The following is a 26,331-nucleotide window of genomic DNA, read 5'->3' on the forward strand; positions in this document are numbered from 1 at the left end:
AATAGAATCTGTAGTTTGAATTTTGAATTTTGTCTTTTCCCAGGCTAACAATATATTGTACAAAACTCTTTCATGATGCTGGGCAGCAGCACTGAGCTATTGCTCCCAGTCAGTCATGTGATCACAAGGGGAGTTAACTAATACTCTACAGTCAACCTATTGCCAAAGTAATTTTGCTCTAGGTATTCAGTAAATTACATGAGATATTCAATACTTTATTAGAAAATTGGCTTTATGTTAGATGATTTTACCCAGGTGTAAGATAAAGTAAGTGTTCTGACCACAATTAAAGATAGACTAAGCCAAGGTATGATGTTCAATAGGCTAGGTGTATTAAACACATTTTCAACTTAGAATATTTTCAACTTGTGATGGTTTATCAGGAGGTAACCAATCATAAGAGAAGCATCTATATTGGGAAATGGTAACTCTAAAGAAGTAAAATTAAATATTGTCATAAGGATTAGTGTTCTCATAAACAGACACACCAAAAGTTTCACTCTCTGTCCTGAGATAAAAACAGGGAAGAAGACACAGTGAGATGGTAGCAATCTACAGGCTGGAAGGAAAAACAAAAAAGTACTTGAAAGCCAAACACAGTGGTGTGTACCTGTAGTCAGAGTCCTCAGAAGGCTGAGGTGGGAAGATCACTTGGCCCTAGGAGTTCAAGACTAGCCTGAGTGACATAGAGAAACTCTGACTGGAGGTGGGGGTGGGTGGGGGAGAAAGATAAGAAAAGAAAAAGAAACATGAATTAAAGCAAGACCAAGAGAGACTGGCTGATTCCTTGATCCTGGACTTCTTGACTTCAGAACTGTGAGAAAATAAATTTCTGTTGTTTAAGTCACCCAGTCTATGGTATTTATTGTGGCAGCCTGGACAGAGTAATATAGATCACACAGCATAGCCTTCAAGGAAAGGTCCTCCCAATCCAATAGAGATTTTTTTCAGGGAAGACAATTCCATTCCCTCAGTGCTAAACTTAGTCAAAGATGGCCAGGCCAGAGTTCCGACAGAGGAAGCTCTTAGTCCTTACCCTTTTAAGTTCCATACATAGCACAGTTACAACCCAGGGAAATAGGCAGCCTCAAGGCAAGTTCCCCAAGGAACCCACATCTTAGAGACCTTCAGCTTGCCTCTTAAATGCTTACTATAAAAGGGATAATTATGCTCCCTCTCCCCAGGCAATGATTGCTTGCTAATCCTGTTAAGGGAGCTTGTACTCAGCATTTCTAGGGGGTTGGGGAATCTACACAAACTCTCCAGGAGAAGGCTGCTTTCAGTGATTCTAGCATGCTATACTTTTCTAAGACTCCCTAAGTGATTCAAAGAAGCTCAGATTGCTCTTCTAAAAATCACCTTCAAGGATTCCTACATTATTATTGTGGCAAAACAGATAGTTGTCCCCCAATACCCATTCCCTTCTTCCTATTCTTGGACACATGGCTACTCAGAATAAAGACAAAATTTCCAGCCTTCTTTGTGGCTATGTATAGCCATGAGACTAAAATTAATGACATGTGAGTATAGGTTCTGAGTGCAACTTCTGAAATATGTTCTTAAAGAGGAGAAGTTCATCTTCCCTTTCTTCTTTCTCCCTTCTTCCACTTTCTTGCTCAGAAAGTGTCATGATAAAAATCCACCTTGAACCACAAGGATGAAAAAAATTCTATGGCTAACAATGGGATAATATAGAAAGTTTCTAGATTAGCTCATACTTGCCCTGCGTATTATTATGTGAAAAAGAAATACAGTTCTCTCTTGTTGAAGTCACTGTTATTGTGTGTGTGTGTGTGTGTGTGTGTGTGTGTTACACTTAGCCAGATCTCTATTGCATCACTAAATGTGGTGATTTATTTCTGATATCTCTTTTGCTAGAGTTGCTAGTGGATCACAAATTTGATTCTGGGCAGGACACCAGCTACAGATGAAAAACAAAACCATACTAAATACACTAGGATACACTTGGCAATAAAGGGAAACAGTAATCTCAGGGAAATCTAAAAATAAAAGCCCAGTTGGCCTCAGAGAATTTGGAACTGGAAGCATCTCTAGGACCCCTCAGTGGCAAGTGTTTAGGGCACATTATGTTCTTTATACCATGATTAGTTTCTCTCTTGGTCTCGCTTTAATTCATGTTTCTTTTTCTTTTCTTATCTTTCTCCCCCTACCCCACCCCCACCTCCAGTCAGGGTTTCTCTATATCACTCAGGCTAGTCTTGAACTCCTAGGGTCAAGTGATCTTCCCACCTCAGCCTTCTGAAGACTCCGACTACAAGTACACACCACTGTGTTTGGCTTTTTTGTTTGTTTGTTTGTTTGTTTGTTTTTTTGGTTTTTTGGTTTTTTGTTTGTTTGTTTGTTTTTCCTTCCAGAATCAATTAGCACCTTTACCTACCATGCTATGTCTTTGTTCTGTACCATTACTTCCACTTACCAATGCTTACAACTCAGCCAAAACTGTCTTATGGAAGCATTTTCTCTACTACTAGACCTCTCTATGCAATTTTTCTGTTTGTTGGTTGGTTGGTTGGTTGGTACTGAAGTGTTAATCCAGGGGCACTTAACCAATGAGTCACATTCCAGCCCTTTTTTGTATTTTATTTAGAGACAGGGTCTCACTGAGTTACTTAGGTCCTTGCTAAGTTGCTGAGGCTCCTTTTAAACTTGCTATCCTCCTACCCCAGCCTCCAGAGCCACTGGGATTACAGGTATATGCCACCACACCTAGCTCTAGGCAATTTTTAAAGCTTCAATTCTTACTTCTAATATATGACTAATTTCCTACTTCCTTATTCACTTACCTAAGAATAAGAAGCTATTTGGCTAAGCTTTACTTGTCAAGTTGCTTCAATAGCTGCTGGGGAACCTACACTAAGGTTAAGTTCTACACTTCTAAATTAGTATCCCATCCTAATCCAATAAGTAACATCTAGGAATTAAGAAAGTGGTATTGTGTGATGTAGAACATGACTGCCTGTGACTACTCTTTGGCAGGGAAATAAGAGGGCTCATTTTCCTTGGGCTAACAGGAGATAGTGAACTTGTCTGGCACGATTAGTAATAGGTATATTGGAGGGAAATAAGAGCAAAAATCAAAAAACACTTAGGAGTCGATTACAAAAGAATTCGTAAAGGATGACCCCATACTTGTCAGGGTCTTGTAGTAGTAGGGCTAGAGAGAAAATTAAGGATAAATATTAAAAATGTAAAACCTATTGGAGTTGATGAACTCACCAGGTACAGGAAATGAACAAATGGGAAGAGTCAGGATTCTAGCTTAAATAACCACGTGGATTGTGATATTTTTCATTGTCCTATGGAATGCTGAAAGAAGGACAAGTATCATTATTTCAATCACTCATTTATTCACACACTCAGCAAGTATTTAGTCTTACATGAAAGAGAAATATTAAACAAACACACTCACTGAACATTACAAAGAAGTACAATTTGGGGACATGTTGATTTTGTGGTGCCTATAAGATATACAAGATGGATATCTTGGGCTCAAGTTTGGGGAAAGCTCCGTTAGAAATAGATGTGACTGGAGCTGGGATTGTGGCTCAGTGGTAAAGCACTTGCCTAGCATGTGTGAGGTACTGGGTTCGATTTTCAGCACCACATAAAAATAAATAAAGGTCCATCAACAACTAATAAAATATTTTTTAAAAAAAAAGATGTGACAGATGAAAATTACTATCAAGCAGATGCCCACAACCTTCTTTCTCATTCCTGAGTCTTTACCTAGCCAAGAGAGTTTTATTATATGACAGACTGCTTCTTTAAACTTTGAGAATATAGAATAAGGAGAATCAGGAATAGAAACAATAACTAAAGGGGAAAGAAAGAAAACTTAGTCCAAGAAGCTAAGTTGATCCATTTCAAAAAGAGCTATAAGAAGAGAAGAGAGAATCAAAGGTGGAAGGCAGGGGTAGAAAAGCAGAAAAAGAAAAAAACTTTATGGGTTGCCCACAGTATATAAGAGAAGTAAGTAAGAAAGGAGGAGGAGTTGTAATGAGTATTTCTAAAAATCTTCTTCTTAATTCTCAAGCAGTACCTTTGGCAGAGAAATAAGAAGGCTCATTTTCCTTGGGCTTTACTTGTCAAGTTATACCATTTTGAAGTTACTTTTGGCTGCTGAACTGTACTTCTCTAGATATCAATCCATGCAGAGATTGAGTTATACTACCTTCCCCTCATTCATTAAAAGTTGAATATAGGGGTTAGGGTTGTGGCTCAGCAGTAGAGTGCTTGCTTAGCACATGCAAGGTTCTGGGTTCAATCCTCAGCACCACATAAAAATAAATAAAATAAAGGTATCGTGTCCAACTACAACTAAAAAAATATTTTTTAAAAAAGAGTTGCATATAAATTTGAAAACATGTAGATAAAAATTATTAGATATTTTTAACTTTAGCCACATATCTTGAGTGATTGATTATATATATTTTCATATATATAATTAACTCATGGTTAAAATATTTGGTGTCTATGACAGAACACGACATACCCTTGAATGGAGAGTTCCTGGTCAAGAAAAGTAATGAGGCCAGCTAGGCTTGGTGGTGCACACTAGCTATTTGGGGAACTGAGGCAGGAGGATTTCAAATTTGAGGCCAGCTTGGGCAACTTAGCCAGACATGTTTCAAAATAAAAATAAGAGATAAAAATTAGAGTACTTGCCCAGCATGTGTAAGGACCTAGGTTTAATCCTCAGTACTGCAAAAGAAAAAAGGAACAAATGAAAGAAAAGAAGAAAAAAGAAAAGTGAGGAGGCCTACAGCTTCCAAACTCACAGACATTACATCACTGCAAACATATGGCAGATTGAGACAAAAATTACTGAGGGCCTTATAATTTCAGAGTATTGTATAAATGTCATTATCTGTGAATGTGAAATAACAATATGATGAACAGAAGTTGGGAAATAGGTAAATAAATTGGTCTTATTTATCTTTCATTATTGGGAGGTCAAAAGATGTTGTTTAAAATAATAAAGGTATATTTATTTAAAGGATAAGGTATAAAGAAAATACTAAGAAAAAAAATTTTTAAGAAAAATTGTTTTAAGTATCATTTGTCACTAACTACAAGTACATGTTAAAGAAGAAGAAGAAGAGTGGGAAGAAGTGGAAGAATAATATTTTTTTATTACTGAGTGTGGAGAGATATTAACATCTGAAAATGTTATAGAGGTTAATGAAAAAACCAAATGCCCATATTAGCAGAAGGTGCATACCCAAAACAAATATACCAAAAAAATATATATATATACATATATGTGTGTATGCAAATATATGCATATATATAACAATATAACTGTGTATTTAACTATATATCAACAATTTGATATATATCAAATACAAATGATATAATACAGACTTTAAAAGGTAACCACCCTAAAATAAAACATTCTTGATTCCTAAGAGCATAAAGAAATTTAGAGATTATCTGGAACAGAACTACCCCAAGTATGGTCCCCAAACCACACTGTGCCAGTTGTAAAATCCTATCGATCTATAAAGCAGTAAATAAAGAAAGAAACTGAGAGCAAGCTCTTAAAAAACCATGTACAGCAATTTGGCAGAGTAATCTTGTCTGTAAATCAATAATAAAAAAGTTACATATTTTGTGTTATTACTTTTTTCTGGTTGTTTATATTGCATTTTATAAAAGTAGTCTATGCAAAGATTTTTTAAAAAGTTGCAGATAGTTGCAAAACACTGACCTAGAAGAGTATCCACAGTGGCATCACTGGGGAACTTAGAAATACACATTTATTGAGTCTCTCTTATATTAGGCAATGTGCTGGGTAACACTCTCTGAAGAAGTCATAGTAAAGTTAATGTAATAGATGAGTAAGCATTAGGCAGGCAAACATCTCCATTTATAACTATGTATATCTACAGATAATGACCTTTAAAATATAATCATAATAACATTATGCCTAATAAAAGTAATAATTTCTTAATATCACCTAATGCACAGTTTGTGATCAATTTTCCCTCCTTGGCACAAAAACATCCTTCTGCAGTTGTTGAGGAAATTATTTTTAACAACATATATACATTGATTTGGTGGCTAGTCTCTTAAGTCTCTTTTAATCTATAACAGATTCTCCTTTCCCCTATTTAAGGTATAGTTTAAGGTGGTTTGTCTTGTTCTGTTTTGTCTCCATAGAAAGAAATTTAGGTTTTAAGAGTTTTCATGAGCCTGTTATAATATTTTCTGAACATCTTTTAGCCTTTTGAGAACTTTAGATAAAATAGGAGAAAGATTTATTCAGGAAACAACAATTACATTTCAGAATCTAATTATCTACTCTTAAGTCAGTGAATCCAGAATTTCAAAGAATTGGAGCAATTCCTTTTCTGTATTTCCTACACACTCAAGTTCACCTGGGAAACAGAAGCACTGTCTACAGAAGGACATGCTACAAATAGAATTAATACAACAGAATGTGATGATGTGCTTAAAATTTAAGGTGGGTACAAGAAGGCTCAGCAGCTCTTGGAATGATGAAGATTTTGAGGGTAGATTGAACAAGGATGATAAAAACTACTGCAGATAACCTAAAAATAGTTAGGAAACTATGAATTTGTATTGATACCAACTGTATGACTTTCAAGTAGCCTTATGGGAGTGGATAAAATTGGTTTTAATTGAAGATAATCCGAACAATTGTTTGGACTGAACAATGATGTACTTTTAAATACATGAGGATAACCTCAATAGAATTTGCATGTGGAATCTTCTTCAACCTTGTAAGAATTCAGGACTCTCTGTGACTATAGTGCCATTCAGCAGTGGTGTGTAGTTCATTCCTAGGCAAACATACTAAAATTAGCAAACTTTAGCTAATTAACACCATGATGGACGGACTTGTCATAAGTTGCACCCTTAAGAACTGGGCATTTGGGTAGGGAAGTGCGTCAGAGGAGGCGCGGGGAAAGTAGGGTGCTGTGATCTCCGTTGAAGGGTGAAGCTGGCAGTGCAAGAAGATGGGCGAGCAGTCTGAATGCCAGAATGGATAACCGTTTTGCTACAGCGTTTGTAATTGCTTGTGTGCTTAGCCACATTTCCACCATCTACATGGCAGCCTCAATTGGCACAGACTTTTGGTATGAATATCGAAGTCCAGTTCAAGAAAATTCAAGTGATTTGAATAAAAGCCTCTGGGAAGACTTCATTAATGATGAGGCAGATGAAAAGACTTATAATGATGCGCTTTTCCGATATAGTGGCACAGTAGGATTATGGAGACGGTGTATCACTGTACCCAAAAACACACATTGGTATGCTCCACCAGAAAGGACAGAGTCATTTGATGTGGTGACAAAATGCATGAGTTTCACATTAAATGAGCAGTTCATGGAGAAATTTGTTGATCCTGGAAACCACAATAGTGGAATTGATCTACTTCGGACCTATCTTTGGCGATGTCAGTTCCTTTTACCTTTTGTTAGTTTAGGTTTGATGTGCTTTGGGGCTTTGATTGGACTTTGTGCTTGTATATGCCGAAGCTTGTATCCCACAATTGCCACAGGCATTCTCCATCTCCTTGCAGGTTTGTGTACACTGGGCACAGTAAGTTGTTTCGTTGCTGGAATTAAACTACTCCACCAGAAACTAGAGCCGCCTGAGAATGTGTCTGGTGAATTTGGATGGTCATTCTGCCTGGCTTGCATTTCTGCTCCTTTATAGTTCGTGGCTTCTGCTCTGTTCATCTGGGCTGCTCACACCAACCAGAAAGAGTACACCTTAATGAAGGCGTATGGAGTGGCATGAACAGGCCTGCTTTTCATTTGCCGTTTTAATATTTTTGATATCTATGTTTTCCCTTGCATCCCTCCCAAATATTTTATTTTTTATTTTTTTGTGGATATACCATTTTATCCTGAAAATCCGTTTTATTTAAATACACACACATGACTAAATATACAATAAATGCCACTAAAATTAAAAAAAAAAAAAAAAAAAGAACTGGGCATTTGCAGCCACCACATCACACATGTATCTGATACAGCTTTGCAAGCAATTCTTGTATGACAGTCTTTGTGTTTCATCAGGCCAAGTGAGTAGGTGGGTAGGGCCCCTGTAGAAGGCAGAGGGCTGGTTACTGCTAGCGGCAGACCTTCAAAGGCATATGCATTACACTGGACTGGTTCTTCCTCCATAGTTCTTGGGTATTTTTTTTTTCGAAGGGGAATTACTGGGAATTGAACTCAGGGGCACTTAACCACTGAGCCACATCCCCAGCCCTTTTTTATATTTTATTCAGAGACAGAGTTTCACTAAGTTGCTTAGGACTTTACTAAGTTGCTGAGGATGGCTTTTAACTTATGATCCTCCTGCCTCAGCCTCCCGATTGAATGAACTCTTTTTTTTTTTAAATATTTGTTTTAGTTGTCAATGGATCTTTATTTTATTTATTTATATGTGGTAGTGAGAATTAAGCCAAGTGCCTCATACATACTAGGCAAGCATTCTACCACTGAGCCACAACCCCAGCTCCACTGGATGTATTCTTTTTTTTAATATCTTTATTTTATTTATTTACTTTTATATGGTGCTGAGGATCCAACCCAGCGCTTCACACATGCTAGGTGAGCGCCTCACACATGCTAGGTGAGCGCCTCACACATGCTGTTGCTCATTTCTCAGTTGCTTTCTCATGCTCTGTTTCACTTCCAGAAAACCCAGCCCTGCATGTACTCTTAAGTGTTTATTTTGGCTTACTGATGACTATCTCCAGAAGAAAAATCCCCTGCCCCAACCGGTCTTTTTATATTATTTATCTACTAAAGACAACAAATCATTTATTCTATAGCATTTCCCTTACTCTCATTCAGCTGATTGCATCTCATGATGTTGTTCAACATATTGCCCTATCCCTAGTAAATTGGCAATTATTTCTGGGGATTTGATGAGGTTCAGACTCATTTTTCTTTACAAGGATACTTCATGCACAGTGCCGTGTAATTCTCATTGCAGCATATCAGGAAGCACATGATAACTGGGGGGTTCCACTTTCAGTGTTGATAAGATACATGAGTAGGTTCAGATATTAGTAGCCTGATCCATTTATTATAGATTTTCCCATCAACCACTCACCTAAAGGTTTTGGCAGACATGATGACCATTGCCTAAATATATTATTTCGTTAGGGACTCTAAGTTAATATTTCATTGTACAGAAGGACCAAAATATGTGCTCAATTCTTTGTATGTTTATCAATTTTTCAGAATGAGTGTCCTGTCATCTCCAAAGGAGACCAGTGGGGTTTTTTTCATTGTTATTTAAAGGCATTTATGGACTCGTGGTTTCAATTCATTTTAGTCAATTACCTTATTTTTGACCAGTGGGTTGACCTTTAGATTGGCTCCTGTGTCTTTTCATTCTTTTGACAAGCCCCAGTAGTCTGATAATTTTCTTGCATTCAGGAAAAGAGGATGTCCCAAGATTATCCTGTATGCTTTCTGAATCAAACCTGGAATTAACCTGTTTCCTCCTTCCTGATGTACTTGTTTTACTTAACCACACCTGATGAATGGCACTTCCACCTATCCAGCTCCTTAAATCTAAATTAGGATTTATCCCTGATGCCACTGACTTCCTTATTCTCAATATGCAATCAATCATCAAATCCTCTTGGGTCTATCTGTGGAGAAAATCTAATCTCTACTGCCACTCCCATTCCAGGCCACTATCATTTCCCACCTGCACAACTGAAATGACCTTCTAATGGAATCCCCATTTCTGTTTTTGCTCTCAATCTATTTTCTGTATAGCACTGGTTTTATTATTTATTTATTGGTGGTGTTGGGGATTGAACTCAGGGACACTCTGCCATTGAGCTGCATCCTCAGCCCTATTCTATTTGTTTATTTTAAGAAAGGGTCTCACTGAGTTGCCAAGCCTGACCTCTAATTTGCAGTCCTCCTGCCTCAGCCTCCTGAATTGCTGGGATTAGAGGTCTATGTCACTATGCTGGCTTAAGGTTAGATTTTTAAAAATCCGAATAGACTTGGGAACAGCCTCTTAAATCTCAGCCATTATTAACTGTGCCAGTCTCAAATTCATTTTTTGCTGTTCTTCTAATTACAGGGGACTGACTCATACAAGTTATATTTCTAGGGTTTCCTAAACTGATTGTTTTTGGTTAATGGGAGGGATTGGCAGATCTCTACCTTAGGCAGCACCTCTAACATTGACTGTGTCTTTTCTATGGTTTTAGATCTCCCCAGAGTCTCTTTCTCCCAAATTCAGTTCCCCAAAGGCAATCCTTCCCTGTATAGTTCAGTTCACATTGAATGACCCTTACTCGTGGACTGTTAATACCATTTCCTCAGTTGATTCTTCAGCCCTAGAAGTGGTGGAGACTTCTTGCTGTTGCTCATTTCTCAGTTGCTTTCTCATCCTCTGTTTCACTTCCAACCCATCTGTAACTAGTTCCTTATATAAAATTCCTTCCATTTTATGACATGCAATTGGCTCTGTTTCTCAGACTAGACCCTGACCCATAAAATTAATCTAAGTAGTACGTATAAACCATGAGAATTAATGTCATTCAATTCTCCATCAAAGGAAGAGAAAGGAGAGCATTGAGGGTAAGGGGTTCCTGGAACAGAAAGTTTTTCTACACAGTTTCTCTACCAAACAAGAAGGTAGGCTCCCTCCCCTAATATTCTCTCTCAGTGTTCAATCATGAGTTCTACAACTTTAATTCTTTGGAATGTCTGTTCATGTTGTATACCAGAGAGGCAAAAAAAAAAAAAAAAAAAAAAAAAAAAAGAACTAGCTGGCTGTTGAGGCAATGTGCTTGACCTGGGCATTCCCCTGTGTTTCAAAGGGCAAAGGAAGTAGGCTCAGCCTTTATAGTAAGCACTGTGGCCAAAATTATTCATGAACGATAGTAATGTTCCACCCTAATGACTTCATGACTAAAAAAGGATCCTAAGGAAATAAGGCAAGATATAGAAGAAAGTTTAATACAATAAAGATATTTTTTCATAATATCTCTTAAAATAGTAAAAATTATTAAAAACCTATACGTAAAGCTTAGGTTGTAGTTCACTGGTAGAGTGAGTACCTGCCTAGTGTGCCCAAGACTCTGAATTTTATCCCTAGCACAAACAGTACAAAATAATTTAACAGTGAGTATGGTTGAATAAATTATGAAATTATGTTATCATTAAAATTACAGCAACTTAAAAGTATATAGGGCCAGGTGTGGTGGCACACGCCTATAATCCCACCAGCTCAGGAAGACAAGGCAGGAGGATTTTGAGTTCAAAACCAGCTTCAGCAAATTAGCAAGGGCCTAAGCAACTCAGTGAGATCCTGTCTCTAAATAAAAATTTAAAGAAGGACTGGGGATGTGGCTCAGTGTTTGAGTGCCCCTGGGTTTAATCCCCAGTGTCAAAAAAAAAAAAAAAGTGTATAGGGGCTGGGGATTACAACTCAGTGGTAGAGCGCTTGCCTAGCATGCTTGAAGCCCTGGGTTGAATCCCCATACCACCAATATAAATGAATGAATAAATATAAAAAATAAAGACTTATTTTTTTTAAAAAAAGTATATCACAGCCAGGAATGGTGGTTCAGGTTTATAATCCCAGCGATTCTGGAGGCTGAGGCAGGGGGTTCACAGGTTTGAGGCCAGTCTCAGCAATTTAGCAAGATCCTGTTTCAAGAAAAAGGTGGGTTGAGCTAGGAATGCAGCTCAAGGATAAAGCAACCCTGGGTTCTATTGCCAGTAGAGGAAAAATATATATATAGATATACATATACATATACATATACATATATATATATACATATAAAATGTTTCTCATACAGCCTTAATTATGTTATCAATGCTCCATACATAAATTCAAATAAAACCAAAGTGAATAAGATGAAGTACAAAATGACCCAAGGTTGCCCCCCAAGGTAACTATCGTTGAAAGTTTTGTGCAATTGAAAACTTTTTGGAAAATTGTATACCCTGATACTTTTGTCATTGTATGTCAAGCATTTTGCATGTCATTAACCAGTCCTCTAAGACATTTTTTTAAGAGAATTTTTATTTATTTATTTATTTATTTTAGCTTTCGGCGGAGACAACATCTTTGTTTGTATGTGGTGCTGAGGATCAAACCCGGGTCGCACGCACGCCAGGCGAGCACGCTACCGCTTGAGCCACATCCCCAGCCCCTCTAAGACATTTTTGATGGCAGTTTGATAATGTACCATACACATAATATGTAATTACTTACTTAGCCATCCCTTATTATCAGTAAAGCTGATATTAACACTGCCCTATTTTATTCTCTCTGCAGACCAATTTTCTCTTTTCTTCCGTCCATTTGGTGGATAATAGTACTGACATTGTTACAGAATTTTTACACTTCTTTTATTCAAGATAGCCCATACTAACCCAGAATTCCTATGTGAGAAACACAATATAATTGATCTGCAATCAATAGTGGACAATGGGCCAAGATTCTACTTCTGAAGCTGAAATAAGGAAGGTGGCAACATGTATAGGTCCTAATGTTTTCAGAGAAGAGTGAAACATTGGGTACTGGAAGGACACTCCAAAAGGTGTCTACTGTGGCTTCCATTTGTCAATTTCCCTTTCTAAAATTAACAGCTCTGTGAAACCATAGGTCAAGTGCTTGTGTGCATTTGAAACCAGTCGCCTTCTAATCTACTCTTTCACTGTAGTCCCTGGGAGTTTCTACTTGCCTGTAAACTTCTAAGAAAATGGAAGCTGTGATGTGTCACAAATTGAAAGGGAAAAATTGGTAGTTGTATTATTTGTAATACTGGGGATTCAACCCAGTGGTACTCTACCACTGAGCTACATCCCATTTAAAAAAAAATCACCATCGTCCTTGAAAATAAAGTCTTCATTTAAATATTGTCTTGTTCTAGCCTTTGGAAGGACAAATGGTCCTTCTTATGCCTCTACTCTACCAATAGTCTCTAAGTTTTATTTTTCTCAGTCAGGAAGCTAATTGAAGAGGAATTTTTACTTTTGTTTTTTTTATTTTGAGACAAGGTATCACCAACTTACCCAGACTGGCCTTGAACTTTTCACTCCTCCTGCCTTAGCCTCCCAAGTAGCTGGAATTACAGGTGTGCACCACTATGCCTGGATTGTTGTTTTCATTGGTATTTTTTAAAACAGTCGTGGGATTGAGCATCTTCTCAGATGTTTGTAGCCTGGCACTTCTTATAGAGAGAACAGAGCTTCTACCTCCTTTGTGAAGACAGTGAGGATTGCCTTCTACAGGGCTGAGAAATCAGACCTTCTGGTTGGACATGTAATGGATGGGGCCACTGGAGCTATTCTGTCTATATTTCTTCTAGTTTGCCCTGTTCTCCAGCCACTGCTGTCTTCTGCCTGACTCACCACCCTAGCCTGCCACCAGTTTTTCTAGTCCTCTCCTCCTCCCTTGGAGCTATAGCTGTATTAGGATGAAAGTCTTGGTTGTTTTGATCTCTCCACTCTGTGTTCTGGAAAGACAGTAGTTGTGGAGAAAGTTCAGAAGTTGCCATTAGTGGGATTCAAGACTGCAGCAGTTTATACTATAGCACAGAAGCTGGGCACTTATATGCACTAGCAGAACCACCAGGTGCCTGGAGAACTTACCTGTGCTGATGCTTCATCTGGAGAATGCAGCTATGCAGACCAAAGTTTCATTCCCCTACCCTACGTCTCTTTATGAGGTTTCACCAACTCCCCTGCAACACAGCCCCAGTGTACAATTCTGTCATGGCATTTGATATATTGTGTTGTCATTGTTCATATTTTTGTCTATCTATCCTCTAAAGTATCAAATCCTTGAGGACAGAGACATGAGAGGACAGAGACCACGTCTGTTTTGTTTATCTCGTGTCCTCAGTTCTGTGAAACTCCTCTGTTGGATTTGCATAGCCAATATTTCCTCAGACTCTCTTTGATTAGTTCCCCTGGTGAGGAAAATAAAAATTAGAGACTCTTGGTAGAATAGAGGCCTAAGAAGGATCATTTATCCTTCAAAAAGCTACAGTATGAGCTGAGCTTGGTGGTGCATACCTGTAGTGGTTCAGAAGGCTGAGACAGGAGAATCTGAGTTCAAAGCCAGCCTCAGCAATGGTGAGGTGTGAAGCAACTCAGTGAGACCTTGCCTCTAATAAAATACAAAATACGGCTGGGGATGTGGCTCAGTGGTCAAGTGCCCCTGAGTTCAACCCCCAGTACCAAAAAAAAAAAAAAAAAAAAAAAAAAGAAAGAAAAAAAAAGAAAAAGAAAAAGAAAGCTACAGAATGAAAGAATCATAAGATATTTAAGTGAGGACTGGATTTACAAAGCTTATGGTAAAGGGAAACTAACATTTTCTAAGTACCAACTAAGTGCTAGGCATTTATATTATTAAATACTATGCCACTTGGTTTCTTTCCACTATAGGAAAGACGGTAGCCAGCAGCCCCAGGCTCATATTATTTCAGGTTAAAAAAAAAAAAAAAAAACTTCAGTCAAAAAGGATACTTTTGGGCTGGGGCTATAGCTCAGTGGTAGAGTGCTTTCCACAATCTATACATGATGCCAAGAAAGGACTCTGTTTAACTCTACTTTGGTAACTTGTCACCTGTGGACAAATCAAAGCCAGAGAAATGGAATACTACATTAGTCCATGCCTGAGTCTTGTATCCTAGGACTAGAAGAGCAAATTCTGTCACACAAAGAGGCCGGATGAGAAAGTTTCTCGAGCAGCAAAAAAGCATTATTTTTTTTTAAATATTTATTTTTTAGTTTTAGGTGAACACAATATCTTTTTTTTTAAAGAGAGAGAGAGAGAAATTTTTAAATATTTATTTATTTTTTTAAAGTTTTCGGTGGACATAACATCTTTATTATTTATTTATTTTTTTTATGTGGTGCTGAAGATGGAACCTAGAGCCCCGTGCATGCCAGGTGAGTGCACTACCCCTTGAGCCACATCCCCAGCCCTGAACACAATATCTTTATTTTATTTTTATGTGGTGCTGAGAATCGAACCCAGGGCCTCACGCATTCGCATTATTTACCATAGCTGTAAAGTATGGAAGCCATTATCTGTCATGGGAGCCTGCCCTCTAACCCTCTAAACATTATGCTACATAGACAGCCTTCTTACACCCTGAGGAAATGGTTTCAAAGATCTTGGGTTTTTCAACTCTCTGAGAGAGAACACCTTCTTGAGTCAAGTCTTGAATACCTGCTCTGGTCAGAAATAATTCAGACAGAGAATGGAGCATGTGGCTCAGTGGTATCCATGAGGTTCTGGGTTCAGTCTCCAGCACTATGCAATAATAATTATTATGATTATTAATAATTATATATGCTATTAATGATATTAATATTGATAATATTGTTGGGCATAGTGGCACACTCTTGTACTTCCAGGTATTTGGGAGGTTGAGGTGGGAGGAATTCAAGACTACTCTGGACAACATAGAGACCTTGTCTCAAAAAAGAAAAAAAAAGGGCTGGGGATGTGGCTCAAGCGGTAGCGCGCTCGCCTGGCATGCATGCAGCCCGGGGTTCGATCCTCAGCACCACATACAAACAAAGATGTTGTGTCTGCTGAAAACTAAAAAAAATAAATATCAAAAATTTAAAAAAAATTAAAAAAAAAAGAAAAAAAGATTTGAGAGAATTGGACAGTCATAACATCTGAGTGGATCTGCTTACATTTCTAGATCTTCAGAGCTGATCTTGGGAGAGATAGGAAATGTCAGGCCCAGATAAAATCTTCATCAGTCCCCAAGCAACTAGGTTTGTTGTGAGACCAAAACACAGTTACATTGAATTTATTTGACCTACTTTATTTACCAAATGATGACTTGATCCTTGATCCTTCAGATTCACTTTTCCTTTAGCCATTTTCCATTCCTTTTTTCCCCCTTTTCTTCTTCCACCCACCTTTTTAAAAAATTTTTTTTTTAGTATTAACACACCAGGCAAGTGCTCTAGAGCTGAACTTTATACCTCCAAACCTTTTTAAAATTTTATTTTGAGACATGTCTCCCTTAGTTACCAAGCCTGGCCTCAAACTTTTGATCCTCCAGCTTTAGCATCCCAAATCACTAGGATTACAGGCATGCATCACCATGCCCAGCTCTCTACTCACTTGTTAAAAGAGACTTGTCAGCCAGGCATGGTGGCACATGCCTGTAATCCCAGAGACTCAGGAGGCTGAGGCAGGAGCATCACAAGTTGAAAGTCAGGCCCTAAGCAACTTAGTAAAACCCTGTCTCAAAATAAAAAAGGACTGTGGATGTAGTTCAGTGATAAAACACCCCTGGGTTCAATCCCCAGTACAGAGAGAGAGAGAGAGAGAGAGAGAGAGAGAGAGAGAGAGAGAATGTGTTTTGTCATTAAAATTCATTCATTCCTGGGCTGGGGTTGTAGAAGAGAGCTTGCCCAGCATGTGTGAAGCACTGGGTTAAATTCTTAGCACCATATATAAGTAAATGAATAAAATAAATGTTCATAACATCCTAAAATTTTTTTTTCAAATTTATTCATTCTTTCAAAATTAATTTATGAAACATCTGACATGTACATAAACTACATGGGCACCTTTAAAACCCTGTAAGATTAAGAAGCCTGCAAATGTTTGAATTGCAGATGTCAGCTTAATCAGATTGTTTGCAGAATACCTTAAGCAGGTTTGAGAGTTAATTTTAGGGCTTGAAAAAAATACCATCTTCTTTCCTGGCACTGAAGTTTTCGGACTTGGACTGGGACATATGGCCAATATCCTAAGGTCTCCAGCTTGCATATGGCCTATTGTGGGACTTAAATCACATGAGCCAATTCCACTAACAAATTTCCTCTCTTCTGTTTATCTACCTGCAGGTTGACTACCCATAATCTAAAATGCTTGGAATCAGAAGTATTTCAGACTTTGATTTTTTTTTATTTTGGAATATTTGCATATCTTGGTAAGTATAAGCATGTAATTTATCTATGTTTCATATACTCTTTATACACATAAGCCTGAAGGTAATTTTTCAAAATATTTTTCATATGCCTACATTTTGACTGCAACCTGTCACATGAGGTCAGGGGTAGAATTTTCCACTTGTAGCATCATGTTGACACTCAAAGAAGTTCATATTTTGGAGCATTTGGGATTTCAGATTTTCAGACTAGGCGTGCTCACCATACCAATAGGTGTGTCCCATATTGATTCTGTCTAAGAACTCTGGCTAATACACCAGGTACAGTTTCCAAGCAACCTAATCCACCCACCCTTTTTCCAATTCAATCACAAGAAAAATAAAGTACATCTTTTTTAATCAAATAAATAAGTAAACTGACCTAAAGAATTAGGGACTTGGAAAAGATATGGCTGTGTTTTTCTTGAAATGGAATATACAACTAAATTCACACATGTACACTTCAACAACCTTCACCTTGACCCAAGGCTGGATGATTCTGACCTCACCAGCTATCAGTTGGCAGTTTTTCTTTATAACTTACCAACAACATCAATAATAAGGTAGGCCCAAGGCCAGTTGTTCAAGAGTGTCTCTGAGAACTACGGCTTCTTAGTTAGGCAAGAAGAAAAAGTCCCTCTCAGCCTCTTCATCTCAATTCTGTTCTGTTTCCAGGCAAAGTAATAAAATCAATTTCCCCCGGCTAGAGTAAGCAAGCCACTCCTCAAATACAAGTCATTTCTAAGTAATAACAGGTAATGAGAGTACAATGTCTTGGGTGCTTTTAAATGGGGATATACACTCTCTAGGATCTTCTCAGGATTCAGTGAAGACTCTCAAGCCTGCTCTTGTTCTATGTGTGAGAGGAGTTTGTAAATGAAACCAGTTGACCAGCCAGTCTTCGAGATGAAATCTTTAGCCTATCTAAAATCTTACAGGGTAGACAAGATTATTTTACAATCATCATGGGTTATGAAGCAACATCTTCCCAAAAGCCCTGGGGTTGATGAAAGGCAGAATAGGCAGGAATGCTTAACTAATTATAGTTTGCTTAGAAAATCTAGGTATTAGATGGATGTGGTGGTACATTCCTGTAATTCCAGAAATTTGGGAGGCCGAGGCAGGAAGATCACAAATTGGAGGTCAGCTTGGGTAACTTAGTAAGATCCTGCCTGATATAATTTAGATGTGAGGTGTCCCCCAAAAGCTCATGTGTGAGACAATGCAGGAGGGTTCAGAAAAGAGATTATTGGATCATGAGAGCCTCAACCCAATCAGTGAAATAATCACCTGATGGGATTAATTGAGTGGTAATTAAAGGTAGGTGGGGTGTGGCTGGAGGAGGTAGGGCATTGGGGGAATGGCTTTGGGGTATATATTTGTATCTGGTGAGTACAGTCACTCTCTGATTTCTGATCGTCACATGAGCTGCTTCCCTCCACTACACTCTTCTGCCATGATGTTCTGTCTCATGTCAAGCCCCAAGGAATGGAGCCTGCTGACTGTGGATTGAGACCTCTAAAACTACAAGCTCTCAAATAAATTTTTCCTCCTTTACAGTTGTTCTGGTTGGGTCCTTTCATCACAGCAGTGAAAAGGGTGACTAAAACACTGCCTCAAATTTAAAAATAAGGGGTCTGAGGACATAACTCAGCAGTATAGCACTTGCCTACGATGTGTAAGGCCCTAAGTTTGAAGAAAAAAGGTAAATAAAAAATAAAAAGGGGTAGGGATGTAGCTCAATGTTAGAACATCCCTAGGTTCAATCTCCAGTACCAAAAAGAAAAGGAAGAAAACAATAAAATCTAGGTATAGGGTCAGTGTGAGTGAAAGAAAACTGAGACAAGCCTGTGGGCAAAGCAGAGGAGTGGTCAGGGTGGCCTCTTAGATACTGACTATGTGCAGAGCTGATAAAGTAGTTGAATCAAAAAAAAAAAAAAGAAAAGCAGACTTCTAAAGTCTGAAGTGTTACATGAGAAAACAATCTCTACTGTTTCAGATGAATTGAGACTATGCTGTATTGAGTCAATAGATATTTTGATAAAGACTGAAGGTTTATGCCCTAGAAAAATAGTCATATGCCTCCTCTGTCCAGAAGATGAAAACTCTGCAGACCAGTCTCAGGCAGATTAGAAGGGGACAGATTATGCCCAGGGAACCAAATGGAAATAGCTTGGAGATAGAATGGGAATGGATGCCTTTGTTGAAAAGAACAGACCATAATTCATGAGACAGGTGATCTGATATCATTTTACTTTGTGTTTATTTCCCATGTCAACTTCAAGTGTTTAGTAAAATCTTTTTGAAAGCCTCAGCCTCATGTCACCATGCTGCTGGTACTAACAGCACTATTGTGACACAATAGCCCATCTAAGCTTCCACATTCAAACCCCCACCAAGAGCAAATATAAATAACCCTTAGGCCTGGACCAAGCCCAGATGTACCAAACCTCTGCACAAACAGTCACTTTCCTCCTCTAACGCTCAGTTCCCTCTTCTTGCAGGTGTAGCATTGATGTCCCAGATAAAACCAAACTAAATTCTGAGTCTGGCTTGTGGTAGAATTAGTGGGTTGGTGTATGTTACTCATGTGTGAGTTACCACACATCAGGAGGCTCTGGGGAGAGACAAGAATGATGACTGGGCTAGGGATGTGGCTCAATGATAGAGCACTTGCCTGGCACTTGTGAGATTTTTTATTTGTTGTTTTTAGATATACATGACAGTAGGATGTATTTTGACGTATTATAAATATGTGATATATAACTTCCCATTCTTGAGGTTATACATGATGTTGAGTTAGACTGGTAATGTATTCATATAAGAACATAGAAAAAATATGTCCAATTTATTCTACTGTCTTTCCTATTTTCATCCTCCTCCCTTCCCTTTATCCCCCTTTGTCTAATCCAGTGAATTTCTATTCTTCCCTCCCCACCCTTTATTGTGTGTTAGCATCTTCATATCAGAGAGAACATTTAGCCTCTCTCTTTCTCTCTCAAAAAATACTTTCTACTATCATGTATATCTAAGAAGAATATATTTTTTAAAAAATTTTAAAAAGTCAGGGGGCTGGGGTTGTGGCTCAGTGGTAAAGTGCTCACCTAGCAAGTGCAGAGCCCTGGGTTTGATCCTCAACACCACATATAAATAAATAAAATAAAGGTATTGTGTCCAACTACAACTAAAAAATAAATATTAAAAAATAAAATAGTCAGGATCATAAATAAATAAATAAGATTATCCCATGTTTTTCATGGCTTGATGGTTCATTTCTTTTTAAAATTTTTTAATATATATGTATACACACACACACATATATATATGTATGTATATATTTCAGTTGTTGATGGACCTTTCTTTTATTCATTTATTTATATTCAGTGCCTTACACATGCTAGGCAAGTGCTCTACCATTGAGCCACAACCCCAGCCCTCATTTTTTTTTAATCACTACTGTTCTATTGTCTGCATGTATCACAGTTTATTCACCTATTGAGTGACATCTATGTTGTTTCCACATTTTGCAATTATGAATAAAATTGCAATAGAAATCCATGTGCAGGCTGGGAATGTGGCTCAAGCGGTAACGTGCTTGCCTGGCATGCGTGGGGCGCTGGGTTCGATCCTCAGCACCACATAAAAATAAAATAAAGATGTTGTATCCACCAAAAAATAAAAAATAAAATAAAAAGAAATCCGTGTGCAAGTTTTTGTGTGTATCTAAATTTTCAGTTCCTTCAGAGAAATACCAAGGAGTATAACTACTAGATAATACAGAAAGTATGTTCACTGAACTGTCTTCCAAAGTGATGTACTATTTGCATTCTGATCAGAAAAAATAAATTATTGTTGCTGAACATCCTCACTAGAATTGAGTGTTGTCAGTATTTAGGACTCTTGCTATTTTAATAGGCATGTAATATTATATCATGTATTAATTCCCTAATGATATATGATGTTGAACATCTTTTTCATTTGTTTATTTGCTATCTGTAAGTAGCTTCTTTAATAAGGCGTCTGCTCAGGTCTTTGGTCCATTTTTAAATAAACTTTTTCATTTTCTCCAAAAAAAAAAATGTTATGGGTGAAGGGAATATCATCACTCAATCCCTATATTTGCCAGAGGGACTGATTTCTCCTTGGAGATTGTATGCTTTAATTATAATTTCTAGAAAAAGACCTCAAGACAAGGATTCAAAAGTAAGCAGTTTATTAAGAAGTGCAGGAAACATTGGGAAGAAGTGAGGAATAAAAAAGGGAAGAGAAAGAAGTCAATAGAAAATGAATTATCAGTGGGAGCGTGGCTGGGGTTGTGGCTCAGGAGTAGTGCGCTTGCCTAGGTTCTGGGTTCAATCCTTAGCACAGCATAAAATAAATAAATAAAATAAAGGTATTAAAAAAAGAATTATCAAGCCAGGTGTCATCAAGATTGGTGCTTAATGTCATGGAGAAACTTCTTACCTGGGAAATTGTGTAGAATACAGAGTTAGCATGGTGGCACACACCTGTAATCCCAGCAGCTTGGGAGGCTGAGGCAGGAGGATTGCGAGTTCAAGGTTAACTTCAGCAACTTATCAAAGCCCTAAGCAACATAATGAGACTCTGTCTTAAAATAAAATATAAAAAAGGGCTGGGAATGTGGCTCAGAGGTTAAATGTCCTGCGGTTCAATCCCTGATACAAAAAAAAAAAAAAACAAAAACAAAAAAACAAAAACAAGAGTTAGTGCGTGCGACGATGATGAACCGTGACAGATTATGCCCAGAAAATCACATGGAGGTAGCTTGGACATAGAATGGGAATGGACATCTTTGTCTGAAAAGAACAGACTATAATATATGAAACAGGTGTTCTATTACCATTTTACTCTATTTTCCATGTCACCTTCAAGCCTTTAATAAAAGTATTCCTGAAAAAAATATATATATAGGTACATATTTTCCCCCCATCAGTCATTTGTTGAGGACTGCCCCAGCTAATTCCCTCCATCCCCTACCTCTGCCACTGTACTTCCAGACTGCCAGACTAAGAGGTTTAGTGACATTCAGGCAAACAGATACAGTTGTAGGCAGTTGGAAGTTTGTTAGTGAGCACCTAAGTGAATGGTACAAAGGGTGAGGACAAGGTACCAACAGCATCTGCTACAAAACGGCTGGAACTCCGTATGCATCAAAATATTTGTGAGGGCTCTTTTCCATGGGTAATTTTGAATGCTGAGGTCATCTTCTGCTCAACTCAGCCACATCAGGGCCTTTCTCTTCAGTGTGCATATGTGAAAGAATTTTTCTTAAACATATACCTAAACGAAGAATTCTCAGAGAGTCACCTTCCCAGGCACTTGAAGTCAAGCCCTTGGAAAACAAGTAGATTTCAATAATCTTACCAGACTGAGAGTAAAAGAGAAATACCATCTCAGACATTCCAAGAAAGCTGGAGTTTTTCCAAGTCTGACCACTGACCAGTGAGGCATTGGTGTCCCTTTTTCAAGTACTTCTCGAAGGCCTACTCATAAACTCCCTCAATAGGAGAGACTGTGTCAGTGCCCCAACAAAAGTTTAGAGAGACATCTGTCCATTCAGTAGTCTTCTTCCACCTATTTCCACACTAAACATGGACTTAATGCTAAAAAATCCTGACTTCTGGTACAGTCTTCATGGATGAGTTCCAGGACCTCTGGATTGGGACATGGGAAATGAGTTCTTCTTGCCTTGCACCATGGACCAGAGCGCTTTAGCTGAGCAGAACCTTATCAAATACAAAATTCAAGTAATGAAGCCCCCAGAAGTACCTTAGGAGTGGAAACCTGGTCCTGTCCAGGATGCTTCTCACTCTGAACCCAATTTGTGGATGTGGGTAAACTCCAATGAGCCAGGTGTTATCAAGAGGGCACATTGTGTGTCCTCTCAACAGCCAGGAGGCCCCAAAGCCCAGTAGTAAGGATCTGACAAGCATGGGTTCTTCCTCTCAGTCACCCACAAAAGATGAAGAGTCTAATTTCTCAGAGGTTCAGGAAGTGGTGGAGTCCCTGCCACTTTCCTCCAGGAGTCAGTTTCTCCAACAGAAGCAACGTATCTCTTTCCCATGTGACTGCGAGCTTACAGAAAAGGATGCTGAGGAATAATAGGACAACATCTTCTGTGGCCCTCAAGTCCCTTAACAAAAGGGATGGCTTTCAGAAGCCAAAGCTGTGGGTGGCAAGCCAACAACCAGGAAAGGAAATCCTGGCCATGGCCCCCATTCAATTACAGCCACCTAATTGCCCCAGCCTTAAGAAACAGCCTTAAGAAACAGCCTTGTGGCCTCAATGTGCAACAGATCTACAACTTCACTTGACATTTTTCCCTTTTCTGGACAGCTCCAGATGGCTGGAAAAAAACACAATTCACCACAACTTCTGCTTCCTGGGCAGCTTTGAAAAGGCGCCAGTCACTCTTCAGGATGAGGCTGATGCAAAGCCTTGCTCTTGCCTCTGGAGGCTCAGGGAGGAGGGACACCTCCACTTTCAGGAGGATACTTGTCTCTTGGCCTCAGAGAGAGCATCCAACATGCCATGAGCCAATCTGATTTGATGCCCTCCTTCTGTGACCTTTGAACAACTGCTCCCTTTTTGGAATACTACCCTCCTTTCTATGCCTACCCATAGTCTTACTGACCTTTATTAATCCCTCAGCCTGCCCTGCCTGGTTGGTGCCAAGTTGGTCTTTAACTACAAGAATGGTGTTAAATAAGGTGAGAGGTAAGTACAGAGGAGGTGGGGCTTTTATCCAGGTGGGAATTCATAGAGGTTTCATCAAGATAGTGGCAGTTGTTCTACTTCTTGAACAGAGGCAGAAAATCCCAGGAATAATGGCATGGAAACTAAGGAAAGAAGGGAATATTTTTATGTGAAAAAAAGGAATTCTGTTTAGTATTTTTTTTTAAAGATAGAGTGAGAGAGGAGAAAGGGAGAGAGAGAGAGAATTTTTTAATATTTATTTTTTAGTTCTCGGTGGACACAACATCTTTGTTGGTATGTGGTGCTGAAAATCGAACCCGGGCCGCACGCATGCCAGGCGAGCGCGCTACCGCTTGAGCCACATCCCCAGCCCTCTGTTTAGTATTTACTTCTCTGTTCTGATCTGTTTCAGAAAGCTGAGGTTTCTCTAAGTCTGATCTCTGATCAGTGAGGTATCCATGCCCCTTTTTCCAGTACTTCTGGTGGGCCTACTGAAGTACTCTCTAGAAGAGATATATTACATCAAACAGTGCACCAACAAACATTTCGAGAAATGTCTGAGAGATTTATGTCCTTTTGAAGCCTTCCTCCACCTATCCCTACACTAAAGACTCAAAGCTGAAAATCTTGTGACTTTTGATACAGTTTTCATGGTCAGGTCCCAGAACCATGGTAGGCTCACATATGAAAGTAAACACTGCAGTATAAAGCATAAAATATAGGATGGACCCAGACTGTGGGCAACCTTGAGTATCGCCTGATGGTCTATACATATACAAAGAACTGGGCCTGAGGTTTAGTCACTTTTTAAGTGACCCTTTTTATTCTTCAAATCCTCACTTTCTCTTTCCGGTCTTGGTCTACTCAGCCTTATCCTATTGTTATCCTGTTCCAGTACTGACAAATAATTCCAAGCAACTACTTTTAGTTTGAATATCAAAAAAAACCTTGAATTGCTCCTTGATTAACTTTTCATGACAAAGCTTTTTCATGACAAAGCTTGGTTTCTCATTCTTTCATTCACCAAATCTTTATTGAGGAAATGCCAATGTGTCAAGGTCCATCTTAGGTGCTAATGATTAAAAAAAAAAACTATCAGATAACTAGTGGGAGATAGATAATTCTTTTTTTTTTTTTTTTTTTTTTTACATTTTTTTTATTGGTTGTTCACAACATTACAAAGCTCTTGACATATTATATTTCATACATTAGATTGACATGGGTTATGAACTCCCAATTTTACCCCAAATGCAGATTGCAGTAATTGTGGATGTGTAACTGACGAGATAGATAATTCTTACGTAAATGTGATGAAACGTATGAAGTTATCATGGAGATGAGGCATTCTTCCTGGGAAAGATAAAAAACATTGAGAAGCAAATGTTTTTTGAGCTAGTTTCTAAGAGTAAATATGAATTTGTGGAGCAGATAAAGGAGAAAGGACATTACAGAGCCAACAGTGTTAACAAATTGAATGGAGTGTTTCGGGGAATGATAAGTTCAGTGCAGTTACATTAGGGTCGGGAATGGCTATAAGAAAAATAGCCACAAGACCTTTTATGTACTACTTAAGTGTTTGGACTTTCTTTTATATTCTTTGGGGAATCAAGAGATGTGATTGATGTGTTACAAAAGAACAAAAACAAAACAACAACAAATGTTTTGGCATTTGGCTTTATAATTTCAAAATTCATCTTTTCTGTGCAAATAAGCTTTTTAAAAAATCAGATGTAAGCATTACTTTTTGCTTTCTATGTTAGTTTATTATTAAACAAACATATGCTAACTAAAATCTAGAAAATAGATTTTAAGTTTCCATTTAGTTGCAAAACTTTCAATAAAGGGGATACAAAAATATCTGTTAAATACAAAAACAGCTAATTCAATATTTAAACAATTAAAAAATTACATTTCTAATGATTTACTATAATTGATAAGAAACTATTTAGGTTGAATTTTAGAAGCAAGATATTCAAACAATTCCTTCAAAAATGTAATTGTAAATACTACCTCTGTATTATACTTGTTCTGACCATTAATAGACTATTTTGGGGTTAATAAAATATTGTGGATGCAAGTAAAAAAAAAATCTTTGTGAGAAAGGGCACACTGGGGATGCTTTGGAGACCCAGTTACAAAGTTGGGGTGTTGATAATTGCCCTCTTCCCTTCATCTACTACAAAATATAGTGCCAGGGCCACAGGTGGGAGGATGTCTATGTTTGCTGGAGAGTTCTGGGACAGTTCTGATGGAGCATACCAGGTAATGAGAAGGTTCCTACAAGAGAGGACTGGAATGTAGGAATAGAAACAATTTTCCTTCAATTCCTGTGAGACACTCCTGAGTACCCTTTGGAATATCTGGGGAGAATTTTGAGGGCAACTGAGGACCTGTATGAGTAGATGGGGACTAAACACCAATGTGGTTAGACATTAATATTAAGATGATCTCACAGCCTAGTGAGGACAGGAATGTTCTCATTGTACAGAGCTGTGGTGAAAACTCAATTAGATGCATATTTTAAGGGGGTAAAGCAGTGTTGGACACAGAGTCACATTCAATAAGACAGCTTTTGTTACCTTTGTGATTGCAGTCAATGCAAGAGTGAACAAAACCAGAAAGGGGTTATTCCTCAAACTCCCAAGTCCTTATCT

At 38.2% G+C, this 26,331-nt stretch overlaps 1 protein-coding gene and 1 pseudogene across 2 annotated transcripts; both read left to right on the top strand.

The window, feature by feature from the left end:
- Positions 1-6,976: 6,976 nt before the first annotated feature.
- On the top strand, positions 6,977-7,986 carry LOC308656381 (claudin domain-containing protein 1-like). The gene has a single exon (XM_081307416.1). It carries the CDS (start codon positions 7,030-7,032, stop codon positions 7,705-7,707), a length of 678 nt encoding a protein of 225 aa, XP_081163542.1. The 5' UTR covers positions 6,977-7,029; the 3' UTR covers positions 7,708-7,986.
- Positions 7,987-22,572: 14,586 nt separating this feature from the next.
- On the top strand, positions 22,573-23,554 carry LOC308656455 (forkhead box protein R2-like; annotated as a pseudogene). The gene has a single exon. The product of its transcript is annotated as a forkhead box protein R2-like (transcript).
- Positions 23,555-26,331: the final 2,777 nt, after the last annotated feature.

The sequence above is a fragment of the Spermophilus citellus genome, assembly GCF_964194105.1.
Source record: "Spermophilus citellus genome assembly, chromosome: 9".
Lineage (NCBI taxonomy): Eukaryota > Metazoa > Chordata > Mammalia > Rodentia > Sciuridae > Spermophilus > Spermophilus citellus.